This window comes from Rissa tridactyla, chromosome 9 (assembly GCF_028500815.1).
Source record: "Rissa tridactyla isolate bRisTri1 chromosome 9, bRisTri1.patW.cur.20221130, whole genome shotgun sequence".
Classification (NCBI taxonomy): domain Eukaryota; kingdom Metazoa; phylum Chordata; class Aves; order Charadriiformes; family Laridae; genus Rissa; species Rissa tridactyla.
Window position 1 is genome coordinate 48,753,489 of NC_071474.1, and position 17,067 is coordinate 48,770,555.

The window sequence follows — 17,067 nt, forward strand, 5'->3', positions numbered from 1 at the left end:
TAGGTTTTTTGGGGTCACACATACCACGGAGGAGCTGTGGTGTCCAGACACAAAGTGTGTTCTGTCAGGGTCACACTCTCCTGAACGCTCTAAGAAGGATGAGCTCTACAAGTTGGGCCAATCCTTCTAAGATTTCTAATTCTGGATGAAAACAAAGACCCGGAGCTCTGCAGTCACACGGTTGTCTGCTCTTCTAGATGACATTTTGCAGGCCTACAAATCTTTGAGATCATCTAAACATCAACACCTTAAGCCAGCCACTGAAAACTTTTGCAAGCCATGACATGTTGTAGTACAGCTGCGTCTTTTCCTCGCAAAGATCATTGCTGTCCCATACACCTCTGAAGAACAGCAAGAAATGGTTTGGTAGCATATGGACCGAGGCTTCAACCGCAAGGTTATGAAGCTGACTTTTAATTTGCCACTTAATAGGCAGCAAATATAAAGAATGCTAAACAAGCATAATATGATCACCATGTGCATTGCCAGGAATGTAACGTGCTGCTGCAGTCCATGCAAGCCATGGGCAAGAGTCCTCTGAAAGCCCCCATGAACTGGGATTACAATAATCAAGTTATGCCATCAAAAGGGGATGTATTCATAACGGCTGTGGCATTGCCAGGAGAAATAAAACAGCTATCTGAACATGTGGCACAGCTGGAGCTTTCAGAGCCGCATGTAGACATTGGAAAGAGACAGCTGTTACAAGAGTACTGTAAAACCAAAAGCAAGACTCTTACCCATCAGCCACAGAAGGGATTTCAACCAACAGGTGACGATGTTGCGGCAGAGGATGGGGCCACCCTAAGCTCCCTTTAGAGGGGAGACAACAGCTACCCACACAGCCAACCACCATCTGCACAGCCAGAGTTCAGAGTACAATTCCTCTCACCTGGGAACGTGGCAAATCAACCCACAGCTGGTCACAGGAACCACGCCACGTCCTGTGGTGACAACTCTCCATTCACTACGGAGCAAGACCTGACCAGCCAGCTCAGACACGGTGCCTCGGGGAGAGATGAATCCCGGAGCTACAGTCGGGCACCTCAAAACAGCCAAGCTGCTGGAGGAGCTGACCTCCTTTGCCCCAAGGGTACATTGTTGGTTCATGCTCAACTCCAGGTCAACCAGAACACTCAAAGACTTCTTCCACAAAGCCGCTTTCCAGCAGCTTGGCCCCAGGATGTACTGGGACATGGGGTTGTTCCTCCCCAAGGAGGGGGACTCTCGTCATAAGAGCTGCCTAAGGGTGACAGTAACATAAGTTAAAGTTCAGTGGAGTGTTTCTGGGGGGAAGTCAGGTGAAGACCAGTGTGAGACCAATGACTACCTAAAGGATGAGGATGTGTTCAGCAATACTTCAACAAACGCATTTCTATCTACCAATGTGCGTGCACGACCCGTGAGAGACATGGGCAAAGCCTAGCAGAAGCATCATAAAGACAACCAGAGACACTCCTGGGCGAACAGACCAGGGACTTGCTCCAGCCACTTCGTGAATAGCCCACTTCCAAAAAATTTATTATTTATGGGCTCTCCATTAAATGTAATCAGATATGCTCTCTAACAGATGCAACACATGATCCCCAGACGTGAATGCAGCAACATTTTTTGTGCTGGTACAAATTCATGGTGTCAGATTAATTCTCAAAGGTGACCATGCAGGACATGATTAAGGCACCAGTACCGGGAATCCAGATCCAGGCTCACTGTCTCATCAAGCCACGGCTTAGGTCATCCTGTTTGAGAGACCACACCAGGATCAGCGAAGAGGTCAGAGATAAAACCCTCATTGTGTTCCCACTGGAGGATTCGGTGGTGTTTTCAACCTCAATCCATTGCTCTTACCAAGCAATCCTGAAACAGCCACACCAGTACAATGAGAGTACGAACGAAACCAAAAATTATTATCCTGCTCTCAGATTTCCAGAATAAGCAATTGACTTCCCTACAGCCTTTTTTCCAACTGATACTCACAGGCCAACAATGCACTTTGAGGCAGCAAGGACTCCTTCCTGCAAACCCCTGCATTAGCATGTAAGGTTTAAAGAGCTAAAACGCGATTGCTTCAAATCAAGCTTCATGTTCAAAGACATTAATTGTATGAGGAAAGGAGGAAAGTTTGCACCCCTGCTGTGAAACTTCGTTCCAATTTACAGCTTTTTTTATTCCGAGCCAATTATTTCCCAACAGAAAAACTGGTTTAGAGCTACCCTTCTCGTTTGATACGCTCCTCTATACTGCCTAAACCTCTTCAAAAAGGAGAAACAGGACTTCCTTGGGTTTAAAACTAACCTTCTGCATTTACAACTCCATTATGACATGCAGAACACATGGTATGAGCGCTCTAGAAGAGAAGCCCACTACTGTCATTATCCAGCCTCAGACTAGAATTCCACAAGTCGAAATACTGAGAAGTTACAGAAAATGGAAGTTGATGAGATCATGAACAGCAAAATATTTTTCTCTGCAGGCACAGGCTGAAAACTGAGTAGCTCCTTCACATGCAATAAACAAAAATGAATGTATTTTCTGGGTAGTGTTGGCAAGAGACAGTGCTAGAGAGGATGCAGTTATTCGGAGTGCCACTCACACAAGAGATCCTGGTAGCTCCTCCAACAAGGGCTTCCAGGATCCCAAGACCTCCTTCCACAGGCTCTTTGCCCTGTTTTTTGCTCCAGGTTCTGCGAGCAGAGAAAGCCAGGAGCTACTGATGATGGTCGCCGAGTCGCCTTCATCTATAGAACCTGGCATTTACTTCATGACACGTGCCCAGACCTCTGCCAGGGTGGTTATGGTGGGCAGAAAAAGTCCCTGTGCACAGCTGCCTGTGCCAAGAGCAAGAAACTCCTCATTACATCAGATTTTCCACCCTACAATTGGTAAATGCCACAGACAGCAGCCACCTTCAGAACCGCTTGCCTCTCTTCTGCCATTTCAGAGAGCTGCTGTTCAGCTTGAGCTCCAGCCACATCCCCCTGGATACAAAGAGCATGCACAGAAGAAAGCTGAAGCTGCAGAAAAGCTTCTCTCCTGGGCACAGAGCAGGATAAAAGCTGGCAGAATCAGCCAGTACGACTGTGAGGCACAAGCACTTTTCCTTCACGCCCACTTTAAGGAAGCATCCTTGGCTATTTCGAGCTGCTCTGCTCGGGAAGGGAGGGACCATGGGCACAGGAGCAAGCCTTGGGGTTTCACTCAGCTTTCCTGAGGCTCTGGGGAGAGCCAGCCGGGAAAGGCAGAAATCAGCAGATTTCTGCATTTGCAGTGAAGCGCTATGCAGAAGCTAAGGGGGGAGGAGGAGAAAAATTAGGGTTTTCAGTGAGTGCCAGACCAGTGTCAGCACTTCTAGAGAGCCATATGTGGCAAGGGCCTTAGCGTGTCCTTCACCTCCAAGCACACCCACTACGTATCTCCAGGGATTTTCAGAAGAGTGAAGTTTCAGGAGCACGGTATCAGGAGCCGCCATAATGCAGTGACTAAAATTTTTTTGAAAAGCAACTTGGACTAGAAGATTCCTCACTAGAAAAATGGATTGGGGAAAAGTAGTGAAGATGCTTAAAGTCGAGGAGGGAACAACTACCAGCAAGTCCTCCCACCCAGCAGCAGGAGGTCACTGTAGGTGGTCTTCACCTCTGGGAACAGATGCTGAGTCCTGTCTTACAGGCAGAAACACAGCAGTCCCCCGCTGTCCTAAACAGCATTAACAATGCCCAGCCCCGCCTGGCCCTGGGGACAGGTATCGATCTGGGTCTGTGCTGGTGCTATATACGGCTGTAGCTTTCACAGCACACGTCTAGAAAGGGCCTGGAGAGAGACAGGAAAGATCTCAATGTTCCAGGCATAAATCAAGGGAAGAAGCATCTACCCTAACTGGGTCCTGTGCCAGACCCTGCACAGGACTTCATTTTCGAACCACTAGTTCCTGCTAGGAGAGCTTGGCCATCTGCCTTAACGACCAGTAAAAAAAAAAAAAAAAAACATCAAGAAATGAGAAATAGGCACAACGTGAACTGAAAAGCACTGTTTTACAGATTGTTCCTACTACTGAGAGCTGAACGTGCTGACACCGCTTCTACCCAAAACGCAGGTTTGCACAGCTCACTGTGCAAGGCTCCTGTGATTGTACAGGGAAACGGCACCCAACAGAGCTTCCACTTCAAGATTTTTGCAAAATCTTCCCTGCTGGGTTTACTAATGTTCACTCAAATGACAAACGGAGCCCTGCCCACAAGCCTCGCACTGCTTGAGAGACACGCAAACCAGCTCACCTGGGGCCAGACAAGGGAACCGCACGACCTGACAGCAACCTTGCACTGCTGCGAGTCAGACACTCAGATGGATTTCCTGATGCCCAACTAGGTAATAAAACGCAGGTACACAAATCTCTCCCCAGTAACTCAAAGAAAAAAATGTAGTAACAGATACTCTGTCACTTTCACATACCTAAAAGCATGTTAATGACACACGTAAAAAGCCCACACAGATTATGCCCACTCATCAAACTTCTCTCTTACCCAGCATCAAGAGGAACTTAAGAAATGGGCTGACACAGGCTCTACTATAAATATGGATTTACCTTTTGCCAACACTGGCAAATATACGAAATAAGTATTGCTCAGCCTGAACAGGAGTCAGGCTTTTCTTTTCTGCATGTTTAGAAATGCAATTTAGAAATAAACTGGATTCCAGGATACAATCTGCCATCTGATCTCATACCGCCTGTTTTAGCTCTGAAGAAACGCATTTCAGAAGAAACCAAAGTACACAGCATCGGCAGTAATCAATGAGAAAACACAGAGAAAAGAGCAAGGAAGGGAAAGGAGAGAAGACACTGAGGCTTTCAAGTTACATTGCGATACCAACAATTTGCCTTCTGAGACTAATTCACAAATTCACAAACTACTGTTGGGCTTCTGCCCTCTTTTCTACTGTACTCCTGCCTTAAGTGTCATGGTTAGAGCTTCATAATCACCAGTTTGATCAAGAAGCTGGCGAGGCACGCTGATGAGACCAGCAGACTTTTGGTGGTTACTTTTGTCAACTCCATGTAACCCTTTAAGCTAACAACACTTAAGACAAAATTATCGGAGAAACACATTTTCAGGAAAAGCACAGAAAACACGTACTGTACCTGCATACTGCACGAGAAACATGGCAAGATGCTGATCATATTTCAGTATTTCAGCCAGTTCTCCTGACACTCCCAGCTTGTTTAGTTGTTTAAAAGATGGAGCCCGGGGTTGAGCTCCCACACTCGGTGCAGCTCCACGCAAGCCTACAAGCTCCAGCTCCGAGCACAACAGGGAAGTTGGGTCCTAATGACGATAAAACTCCCAACCCAGGCATTGACAGCACAGGTCGGGACTGGAGCTGGCAAACGGCGGCCGCACGTGTCACCATCAGTCTCCAGTGACTGACACCGATAGGCAGATTCTGGGGTGTGGGGGGTGGAGATGGATGAGCAGGTGGAGAAGTGATTAGCAGCAAGTACATCTGAATTTGCAAGGGATTTCATACATCAATGCTTTTAAGCGCTGGCACGCAGTTAAATAAACCCTGTTTGCATGCCTGAGATTAGTTGCCTTTGCACAGAAAGGTTACATTCTGGTAATCCTCGATAGTAAGAAGCACACCGCTCACTTTCCTTGATTCTGGAAGCTTGTATTCAAAAGAAATATTAACTTCAGACAAAGCTAATTATTCTAGCAGGGCACTGTTAAAAAAAAATTAACAAGAAAAAGAGACACAAAGAGTCCCTTTCTTCTTTGACCCTGAAAACACAGCATTCAGTAACACCAAAGGTCTATCTGCAGTGTTTTCCAGTGAATGGCATATTTCCACAAATATACCTCCAGAGCAGCAAAAACACAGAGATTTGTTCAAGTTGTGTATGAGCTGTGCTGTTTGCTTATAACCATTATAACCCAAAACAAACAAAGGACAAAAATTCTTTACCAGGGTGTGTACACACATTCATGTGTACACCGGCACAGACCCAGACACTCAACCGTGTTTGCCTCACTGCGGGCAGCCCTCACCAACGGCCCCAGACATCGTGCCAAATGACTAAATATTCCACAGAGTGTTTTTAGGCTGCTCACATGGCTCTGTCAAACCTCCCGACACAACGCCTACAAATCATTTTGCATTAACACGGATTTGCACGGGATGAGCAGCTCGTCCTTCGTGGCCTGGCGTGCAGAGCAGGCGGCTCCAGTCTCAGAGGCGACATGCCTGACCCCAGGCGGGTCACATCCCACCAGCCACACTCACAGCACGCCCAGAGAGCAATACCACCTGCCACTTCATAACAAACGCTCAAAAGCTCCCATTTTCAGAAATATATTTCAAAAGGCTAGAAGGAACCCGTCAGGCAAATGAACGCAGGACTAACTGCACAGATCTACTGGGGGAAAAGAAGGGAAGAAGAAGAAGAAGAAAAGAGTGAAGTCCCAAAGAAAACCCCAGCAGAGCCAGCAATCAGGATCATCGGAACATCCCAGTGCAAAAACCTGGACCGAGGGGCGAGTGCTGCTCCCCAGACGAGAGCCTCGCAGAGGGGCAGCACCAGCGCAAGGACCTGAATGGCTTCGTCCTGGCCGAGCGCAGGCAGCTGGATGCAGGGGGGAAGTGTCGCTTCGGGATGGATATGTTGGCACTGGAAGAACGTCAGCAGAAAAGTTGGGGATTAGGGGAGAAATCTCACACCATCTTTGGAAGGTGCACAGAATGCCTCTCTAGCAACACCTTATCAGAGATTGAACTTCACCCCTTCTATGAGCTCAAGTCACCCATACAAAAACATGACATTAAACCAAGAAACCTGACCTTACAGTGGCTCAGACAGAGCTTTCAACAACTTAACACAGCACGCTTTTCAGTTAAATGTTACGAAATCCCTCAAATAAAACACTAAGAAACAGAAAACCCAACCAGTCAGCTTCCAGAGCGGGAAGGAGATGAAAGGCTGGAGTAAGAAGGAATGCAAGTTTGGTTACATTTTACCCATCGTCTCACGACTCTGCTGCAATGTTCTGCAGGCTGGAAAATACAATGTCTAATTATTGTAGCTGTGCAAGTGAAGTATGGGGGAGCTAGAAAGCATGTGGACTAATGAGTAATCTAGCCAAGGACTAACACGTTTGTGTGACAAACATATGGCACTAAAGGACAAAAGCATTTCTCTGCAGCATGATCTGAAGACACATTGCTGTTAACAGCTGGACCTCACACACACAATCAAAACATGAACAAAATAATTAAGACAGAGAGAAACAGATAAAGAATCTCGAGTATATTGCTTAAGGAACCAAATACACATGTGCACGCACATGTATCTGAATCGCAGTCACACGATCTTCATGGAGTGGGGCTGTGGGCGAGTTACAGCCCACCGGCAGCTGTGGTTACTGGGATGAGCGTGCCTGAAGGTAAGAGTGCTTCCTACGTAGGGCAGAAGGAATCCAGCGCAAGACGAGATACAGGGCTGGGCACGGCTGAGCCTGCCCAGTGCTCAGGAGAGAACCCAGCCAGTTACACCCAGCGGGGGAGAAGCTGCTGCCACCTTCACCCCCACCCTTCGCAAACCAGCCACTCTTGGAGCATCAGAAGCGTCCCACGTAACAGTCAGTTCAATAATTTATTTAAACGCTACTCATTTCTCCCTCCCTCTTGTCCCACACCTCGTGACACTTTAACTGCCACTGGACCCAAAATGCCGCCTGGGGACTCCCTACCCAGCTAAACCTCTCACAGCAGCCTCCCCACCACCCAAAGGGCCACCACGGCGCGGAGCACTGGAGATGCCACCACCAGCAGCAGGTCCCTGGGGGCTCTGAGGGCTCCCGTGAGGCTCTTGTAGATGTCTCTACCCAAACACACCTCGTCAGCGAAAGCCAGCACCGACCGGGAGGCCAACACCCCTGCCGGGGGACCTGCGACCGAGCCCCGCGACGACCTGAGAGGCGACAGGAGAACCCCCGGGCGGCAGAGGACCGGGGCCAGCCCCCGCTGCTGCCCCTCCGCCCCACGAACGGGGGGGACCCGCGGGAGAGCCCCGGCGCTGAGGCGCTCCAGGCCCAAACCGCCGCCCTGCCGCCCACAGCCTCCCCCGACGGGCGGCCTCGGCGGGCCGGCCCCGGGCCGCCCTTCGACCGCCGTCCCGGGCCCGGCAGGGCCCAGGGGCCGCCCCTGCTCCCCCGGCACCGCATTCACTCACCGCCCGGCCCCGGCCCGGCGCCGCCGCGGCCGCCATCCGCGAACATCCGCCCCGCCCGCCGGCCCCGCCGCGCGCCCCCATTGGCTGCCGCCCCGGCGGGGGGGCGGGCGCTGCGCGCAGAGCATGCCGGGACGGTGGCGGCTCTGGCGGGAGGGGCGGCTCCTTCCGCCGCCATGTCAGAGCGCAGCCCCCGGCGTTAGCAGAGCGTAGCCTTGAAATGTTATCGGTAACTAGCGCTGGAAGGCCGTATGTGTATTCTCACGAATAATGAGAATTATGTCCTTGAAGGTATCAAGCATGAGTTAATGAAAGAACTCCTAATCAAGGCAGGTGAGTGTTGTATCATCTCGAGGAGGCACATCCTGGAACACACGAGTATGTGGACCTTGAGGATGGCACTAGTCTGCGCGTTTTGAGAAGTTCAGCCAACTTGGCAGGAAAGTGGGAATTCTTAGTGTCCCAGGCTGAAGTACCTTCATTGTAATAGTAAAAATCACCCCCACGGGTCAAGACGACCCTGGCCCAGGTGAAGACCCTTCCCCTGAGCACGCGCGGTAGCTGTAACTCCATGGTGTGACCGTATGTGAATTACTGACCCGTCAGATACAGGTAGGAGGTACTGATGTCATCATGACGTCGTAAAACGTGTACAAAAATCGCACGGAGAGTTCTGGTGGGTGCGTGACAGGAGGAGAGATCCCCCATGCACCCGGCGCTGTAAATAAACCAATGTCGGCTTTCTGAACTACAAACCTGGTTTAGAGAGTGAGAGTTTTGTTACGGATTTTGGTAACAATATTGGAAAACATGTATAAAAACCGTGCAGAGTGTCCTGATAGGGGTGCTTGATTTGTGGGAAACCACCGAGCACCCAACTCTGAAATAAATAACATCTCGTCCTGGCGGGGGAGACGGGCTGTGGCACACTGGGGACGGATCCGACTTTTCGGACAGCGCTGGGGAGCCCTGGGTTGTCAGGAACGGAGACCAGGCTGGCAGTAAACGCAGTTTATTAAGCTGAGGGACAGCAAGCAGGGGAAGCGCTCTCTGTCTGTCCCTTCCACTCCGTCCCTCCTCACGCCATGGCCTCGGAGGCGCCCACCCTCCTCTGGCCGCCCCACAGCGTCGGGGCAATGCTCCAGACCCACAGAGCCCCCACGGGGCTGGGAGAGGAGATGGCGGCAGGCATGGTCCCATAGGGAATGGCTACTGGTCCCGGCAGGATCTGGAGGGGTCTCCCAGGAACGGAGCCCCGGCTCCTCCAGCCCAGGGCTCGGAGAGAGGAGACACCACTCCAGAGCCCCTGGGAGCTGCACCAAGTCCTCCATCTGCACAAGAGCCTGGCAGAAGTGCCTCCTCTCCCACCCAGACCCCGTCTCTCCCCGGCACCGAGGCAGCTGCCCGAGCCACCATCCCAGCTGTGGATGGGGACGCCGCCGTCACTGCAGGCCTGCCCAGCCGGGGCTCCTGATGCTCCCCACAGCGTCCTGTCCCAGATCCGCAGTCCTCGGCCGGTTCTGTGCCCCGGCACAGGCGCTGCCGAGGGCTGGCCCCAGGGAGCAGTCAGAAGCCCACGTGCAAAGCGTCCCTATTGGCAGTGGGCATCCCAAGAAGGCTGTCGGAGGGAGGCGGAGGATGGCTTCGGCATTACCGGAGGCTCAGCGAGGATGGGGCGGCTCTGCAAAGCAACAGCCGGCAGAGCTCAGGCTTCTCCCAGAGTAGGCAGCAAGCGCGTGGTGCAGACAGACGATGTGCGGATCACCGGAGCTGAGTCAGGCTGGATCCACCCGCGCCATCCACCTGCGAGGCATCAGTCCACCCACGGAGCCAGCACCGCTCCGCGGAGCCTCCTCTCAGGCTCGCTCCGTGTCCTACAGCCAGGAACAGCAGCTGCCGCGTGATACCTGGCCTCAGGCCTTTCCCAGGCACGGTGAATGCCACGGGGACTGTTGTTTAGCGTTTTTGTTTTTTTTTTTTTTAAAAGGAGCTTTTATTTTTGCCTCTTCCTCTAGGTTGGGGAAGGCCTCAGGCCCAAGGCGGGTTCTGGATTCATGCTGGATATGGCCTTGAGCCGTCATGTCTACGGTGGGGCAAACGACAGAGGTGGAAACAGCTGCTCTTTTATGCATAGCACCCTCATTTTGAGATTAGGGTGCGTTCTTAGCTAAAAAAACTTTTAAGGGAAATTATCTTGCCACGCTGATCAAATGGACGTGATTTTATGAGAAGCAATTAAATATCATCATAGCCTCTGGCAGGGTGAGCAGCCTGGTCACCGCTGCAGCATGGCAGGGCCACGCAGAAGCGTTCCTATGGGATGAATCCATGTGCAGGGACCCTTGCAGTCCCAAACCCAGCCCTGCCGCCCCCCGGGGACAAGGCAGCCCTCCTGCTGCTCCAGGCAGCCGTTCCTCCCGCTCCTTTGCCGCAGCTCAGCGTCCAGCCGGTTACTCATTAACTGGCTTTACAGCCCAAGCCAAACAGCGACAGCACAGCCCGTGCTGCCCCGCACCTCTCCCGGGCGTGCCGCCTGCTCCGCGCTCGCCATGCCGGCCCCGCTGCGGATACAGCTGCTGCCGAGGGACGGCGGGAGGGAGCCCAGACCCCCAGCCCTCGCCTCTGCCCGGGTGGGCACAGCCCAGAGCAGGGGCCACCCTCCCCGGCTGCAGGTTTGACTGCAGCAGGGGACAGGCTTGGGGGTGGCGCAGGCTGCAGCTGTAGGATGGCGAGTTCGGTTTGGGAAGGGCAGCAACTGGCAGCGCTCACGGTCCAGGACAGATGTGGGACCCGCGTGCACATCCCAGCCTCCGCTGCCCGGGCCGAGAGCCGAAGGTGACAGAGCCACCCCTGTGCCAGCAGCCCTGCGCAGGGGCCTCGACCCCCAAGAGCTGAGGCTGCAGGCAGAGGCGGGGGCCGGCAGATCCAGCTCTGGGCAGGGGGAGCCATGGGTGAAGGGTCTTTATCCCGTGGAGCGAATGCTGAGGGCTTGGTCCCAGGAGACGCAAGGCTGAGGCTCTCCAGGCAAAATCTAACGCGTGCCCTGCACCTGTAATTTGGGGTGCCTGGGGCTGGTGCAAAACGGGCCATGGGGGTGCTGGCAGGCTGGAATTTGGCCAAGCTGATGTCTGGGAATTAGCGTCCGGATCGGTCCCACCCCGTCCATGATCTCCTCCATAGCTGGCAGACCCCGAGTTCATGGTCGCGATGCAGGAGATGATCTGGAAAGCCGGTGACAGCCGTCCCTTACCGTGTCAGCCCTGGAGCCGCAGGCAGGACACACTGGGGAGGGGCTTGGTGCCTCTGCCAGGGAATCGGCGGCCATTCCCCAGGCAAAAGAGGACTCTCCTCTTCACACCTGCAGCCAGCTGGGAGAGCTGCAGCCGCACGTCCTTCTGCCAGCAGGAGTAGAGCAGGGGGTTCAGGAGGGAGTTGCAGAGTCCCAGCAGCCAGAGGTAGTTCTCAATGACTTTGTAGGGGAAGCAGCCAGGACAGACGGTTTGCGCGATGCTGGCGACGAAGAACGGCAGCCAGGACAGCGTGAAGCAGCCGATGAGGATGGCGACGGTGCGCATGGCCTTCATGTCGCTGGTGTTGCGGGACGGGGGGCAGCCCCCCGCCAGCCCTGCGTGCTCGACTTCCCGGATGTGCTGCGCGTGCACAGAGGCAATTTTCAGCATGTCGCAGTAGAGATAAATGAAGAGAAAGAGCGCTGGGAAGAAGCCGGCGCAGAAGACGGAGAGCATGTAGGCGGGGTGGAAGACGCTGAAGAAGGAGCACTTCTCATGGTCGGAGGTCTGCTGAAAGGCCGGAGCGAGGACCGGGAGGAAGCCAATGGTGGCAGCAACCAGCCAGAGCCCCACCAAGCGCACCCCGACCCGCAGGCCCGTCACCATCTGGAAGTAGTGGAAAGGCTTCCTGATTGCCAGGTGCCTGTCGCACGCAACCAGAAGGAGGGACAGGATAGAGGCAGCAGAAGAGGAGGTCACGAAAGCCATTCTCAGGATGCAGAAGATCTGGGGAGGATAAAAGGGCTGGGAAAACTCATCCATGACCAGACCCATGACCGTGAAGCCAACCATGGCATCTGCGACGGCGAGATTGAGGATAAAATAGAGCCCCTTGGAGCCGCTCTTATAGATGAGGCGAAGGAGAGCGATGGCCACCACCGTGTTGGCGGTGATGATGAGTGAGGCCAGCACAGCGAGGATGGCTCCCAGGGCTGAGCCAGCCATGGCTGTCCCCTGTGGGGGCACAGCCCGCGGGCGGCGCGTCCCCGACACGATTCTAGGGCATCCCTCACCTGGGGCTTCTCGGCACGTACGGCTCAGCAGCCGGGCAGCTCTCGGGGCGGCACGGGGAAAGCCCTGGGTGTCGTGGCGTCTCTCAGGCTGGGAAACAGAGCTCTGCTGAGCTGCTGCCTGCCGGAAGGGACCGGGTACACTCACGCTGTGCCCGGGGAGGTCCCTCCCCTCCAGCCACGTTTCCAGACAACCCTGGAGCAGGGGGGTGAGCAACGAGCACCTGGGCAGGAAGCTGCCACGGTGGCAGACGAGGTGGTGGACATTCCCCAGCCAAGCACCGAGGACCCGAGCAGAGCCAAAGGCTTTGGCATGGATGCTGGAGAGAAGTCGTCTGCCAGGCGTCGGCAGGCGCTGGTGGGAGACTGCAAGGCCCTGGAGAAGCGCAGCTGGAGCCCAGGGCATCCTCCACACGCCCAAAGCAAAGAAACTGCCATAACCTGCAAAGGGGCCTCCTGAGCAAGCAGAAGTCAGCGACGACGGCTGTTCCAGGAGCTGGTGTCCTCTGCCCGCTTATGGATCCACCTAAAAGTAACTCGTTACCTACCCAAAACGAGCCCCTCTCCCTCCGAGAGCTCCCCCTGCGTGAACTTCTCTGCACAATCCTTCGGAGCCACCGGGGACGCCTGGCTGATTCCAGGCTCTGTGACACGGATCATCTCCAAAGAGAGACTTCATCCGTCATCGACTGACCTCACTCCCAGGAGCAGCTTAATGAACTGTACTATAATATTTTGAATGAAATATACATTTGCTACTAATACTAAAAAAAAAAAAAAAAATTATCTATATACACACTTCCTTTACTAATCATAAATGTATTTACCTTACTAATAGTAACTTGTAACAAAGAAATTCACGGAAACAAAGCCTCCGCATCCTTGTATATTACAGAATCGTACGACCCCACCGTCACGTCCTTTACGCCCCGGGGGGTGGGTGACCCTCGCGGGCTGCGGCCGCGACTGCTCCAGCCCTTTAAACAAAGTGCCACAAGCCACCTCTCCTGCCTCCTCAGCCGGAAAAATGCGGGCTGCCAGGAAACAGGGCAGGGTCAAGCCTTCCTCTGTCAAACAGTAACTGGGGAGCGCAGGGGCCGGGGAGAGGACGTGGGTCCTGCGGTGGGGGGGAAAGACGCAGCAGACGTACGAATTGTGGGCGCTACGGACGGAGCTGTGGAGCGGGGAAGCCCTTTGGGAACACCCTGGGTCTGCACCACGGGAAGGGCCCCGGTGGCCTGACACCCGGGGAGACATCTGGGGAGCTTTAGCCCCAACGGGGGAGAGGGTCCAAGCCCCACGGCAGGAGTTGCAGGCGGGGGGGAGGTGAGACAGAGGGAAGCGTCAGGACAGCTCGGGGAGAGCACAAACACAAACCGGGGCCGGTGCCTCCCCGTGAGCACATCCTGGCACCGTTCCATACGTAGCGTGCGGCAGCTTGCCGTGACGGGCAGTCCTGCTCCGCAGGGGCTCCCCCATCCCACCCCACCAGTGCAGAACAGGTATCTCCCTCAGCAGCAGCCACATCCAAGCTGCAAGACCACAGCGGGTCAGCAGCCATCACCAGCAGCAATCCCTCCTTCCCACTTCGTATTTCTGCTTCACCATGCCCCTCCGCAGCTCACCACCGCCCACTTTCCCAGTTACAGCCTGAACACTTCCAGTCATGACCTTCGCTCGTCCCCGGCAGGCATTTCCCTCTTATCCTGCAGCAGCCTGGCTGCTTTGATGGCTTTCATAAGGGACTCGATCAAAAGCCTTCTGGAAGCCCAGACAGCCTGGGTTCACTCCAGCTTCCTGCTCCACGTGTTGCTGCCTCCTTCAGAAACCTCCCAGCAGGTCCGAAGTCTGGGTTCCTCCTCTTCCTCATCCACCAGCCACTGGCCCTTCCAGCACATCACAGCCGTTTCTGTCTCACATCTTCATTAGAGTTTCTACCAGCATGGCACAGACATCGCAGTCGCCGGCTGGTAGTTCTCTGAAAACAAACCTTCTTTCGAACCCCGTCCACACTTCTGACACTTCCCTAATGTGAGGGGAACTTCAAACGAGAGGCTTCAAGCAGGAGCTTTGGCCTTTTCCTCCTCAGGTCCCCCAGCCATCTGGGGCGCCGGCCCAGCCCCCTGCTCACATTCCCTGTCCTACCCCCTCCTCTGCCAACCTCTCAGCCCGAGACCTTCCCCAAGTCTCCCCGTCACAAGGCTCCAACAGACAGAGCCCTCCGAGCTCTTCCAAGTAAGCTTGGGAGCAAGACAAGCTCTTCAGCTTGTCTACTACAGTCTCTGCTTTGTTCAGCGGTCCTTTCACTCCTCGATTGCCCGCCAGCCCCAGGGACTCCCTGGCAAGCTCCTCCCTTCTTCCTGAAAGAGGACATGCCCTCACGGTTGAGGTTTTGTCTTGGTAAGTGGATGCCTACGGTCCCTCTTTTGGTTTTAACCTGGTTTACAGCCATTTTTATACCTAACGTACCAGGGACCACGCGTATTTCTACTTTCCACATTTGGGTAGGACTTTGTTTCCCAGGGTGCCTTGACTACCACCCCCACGCCAGCGTTAAACCAGCAGGACCCTTCTGTGGGTGCCCAGGGAAGGTCCCTCCCGGTGTCCACCTTCAATGGGATATACATTTACCCCGTATACCGCAGGCTCTAACACTGGTGCCTGCACTCTCGTCACAGTGCTCGCAGTAATTTTTCAGCCACTGAAGGTAGCAAGATGTTGATGGCTTCGGGGCAGGAACGCGGCCCACACCGCCCACGGTGGGACAGCGCTGGCTGCAGCCGCTCAGGAACCGCCACCTCCTGGGACGGCGACAGGATCTGCATCAACACGCGCTCGACACAACTAGGCACAGTGTCAGCGGCACGCTCACACGCTACCTGGCATGGGAAAGGTTAGAGAGAGAAACACGAAAGCCTGAACACATACGACAAACGTATGTTTAGGGAGCGCTTCCAGGAAGGCCATCCCAAGGCAACGGACCCGCTCAGAAAACGTGGGATCTCCAGCAGCGCCACCCCCTCCCAGAGCGCTCGCAGGGCCGTTCACGGGTTGGGATCGTTGTTTGTAGAACACCCAGCAAAATACTCGTCTACCAACCGAGAATCCCCGAGCAGCTCAGCTTTTCCTGCTCGCAAAGGCAAGATGCTCCCAGGACGAAGGGCTTTACGACCGCCCTCGGGAGCCGCCCGGCACAGAGCGGGGACAGCCAGCCGTCACCTCACCGTCACATCCGCAGGGATCGTCACCGCCGCACGTGGACCCACGGTTACTATTGACAAAGCGAGGCAGAGCGACGTGTGGCAACGCGTATGACAGCCAGAGCAGGCAAAGCTCAGATAAGGGACGTCTCCAGGGGCTGGGGCCACTCGGGCAAGCGGAAGGAGGCTCTCCAAAGCCATCCCGGGGAGCTGGGCCAGCGGGAGGAAGAAGAGGGGAAAGAAGAGCCTCTCGCCAGCACCTTACAGCTGGGAAAGGCAAACAGCGAAGTGGCCATGGGGACACTCTTCTGGCATTGCTGAGGAGCTCCTCACCTCGCGGCGGCCCGCAGAAGATGGGCAGGGGAGCAAACACCGACCGTCAGAGGAGCCCTCCAAACGTAACAGCAGCAGCAACATCCCGTGGAGCCGCACAGAAGAAATGGCTCCAGAACTAAACCTACAGAAACACTGAAGAAAATCAGCAGAATGTAACGAACCGCAGTTAAAATACATCTCTCAGATAGTCTTGTGTTCATCCGCCACGTAAGTATTTATTTACTTTGTAATATTTAGAAATCCTCTTCAAGATCAAAGCCAGGCGAGACGTATGACCCTCGTCCGCGTCCAACCCACTGCTCCCCGTTTCTGGTAGTTTGTAAGTACAGTTTAACTCCGAAAACGTACCTCGCAGCCTCCCGAGCGGTGGCCCTGTAGTAATCCCTCTGCTCAAGGCGCGATTGGAGTCATCCTCCTTATACACGTGCTGGTACAAGGCAGCTCTGCCTTTGCAAAACCCCAGCAAACGATTCGCTCTCGTCTGTCGGGGCCGGATTTGGCTGAACGTCCCTTGTGCAGTTTGCACCGAGAGAACCCCAGCGTCCAGCACTGCCAGGCAGGACGCGCTGCTGCGCGTCACACGGGACCTTCATCCCAACTGAAGCCACCCCATGAAGAGGAAAGGGAGCAGGGACACAGCAACCATCCAGAAAAAAAAACCAAACCCAGATGACGACCAAAATGTCTTGCTTGATGTTCTGCTTCGCACTAGAAATGTTAGAGCCGTTATTTTAAAGCAGTGGGACATCCGAGTTCAGCTTTAACTCACATTACTTTGCTTTAAAAATGATATAAGCAAAAATAACATATGCAATAAAGGTTAAGAGACTGAGGTTTTGCACAATGAGCTGAGTGCAACACCATAATTTTCTGACACTAACAATTAAACTTTATTTTAGAAACATTTCTATTGCAATGAGTCCTAAAGATTGCTTTTATACATATACTTCGGGAAAAAAAGACACATACAGTGTGCTGAAAAAATAGCTCCTGTTCTCTCCAAGGGCAGACAC

General features: G+C 53.9%; 2 protein-coding genes across 10 annotated transcripts in view; both read right to left on the minus strand.

Moving 5' to 3' along the window:
* The window catches only part of ENOX2 (ecto-NOX disulfide-thiol exchanger 2), a 35,215-nt gene extending 26,942 nt beyond the window's left edge, over positions 1-8,273 (minus strand). For 5 of the 8 annotated variants that reach the window (XM_054213975.1, XM_054213981.1, XM_054213977.1 and 2 more), the window contains exon 1: positions 8,222-8,273. In XM_054213975.1, the coding sequence (XP_054069950.1) occupies positions 8,222-8,267 (46 nt within the window). In that variant the 5' untranslated portion in view covers positions 8,268-8,273. Of the gene's footprint in view, positions 1-4,271; positions 4,499-5,134; positions 5,583-8,221 lie in introns of those variants that run through there. The other 3 variants (XM_054213976.1, XM_054213980.1, XM_054213982.1) reach the window with 3 other exon arrangements.
* A 2,895-nt stretch (positions 8,274-11,168) lies between these two features.
* GPR119 (G protein-coupled receptor 119) lies at positions 11,169-16,973 on the minus strand. Of its 2 annotated transcripts, XM_054214564.1 has the most exons (4): positions 16,403-16,973; positions 15,150-16,186; positions 13,346-14,496; positions 11,169-13,243 (listed from the first exon to the last, which is right to left on the minus strand). In XM_054214564.1, the coding sequence occupies exon 4, from the start codon at positions 12,922-12,924 to the stop codon at positions 11,473-11,475; it is 1,452 nt and encodes a 483-aa protein (XP_054070539.1). In that variant the 5' UTR covers positions 12,925-13,243; positions 13,346-14,496; positions 15,150-16,186; positions 16,403-16,973; the 3' UTR covers positions 11,169-11,472. The 2 variants fall into 2 exon arrangements, with proteins under 2 accessions (XP_054070539.1, XP_054070538.1); XM_054214563.1 differs by having other exon boundaries at positions 11,169-14,496.
* Positions 16,974-17,067: the final 94 nt, after the last annotated feature.

Excerpts from the sequence above, each read along its gene's own strand:
- GPR119 (XM_054214564.1), bottom strand. The coding sequence starts at position 12,924 with ATGCCCTGGGCTCCAGCTGCGCTTCTCCAGGGCCTTGCAGTCTCCCAC.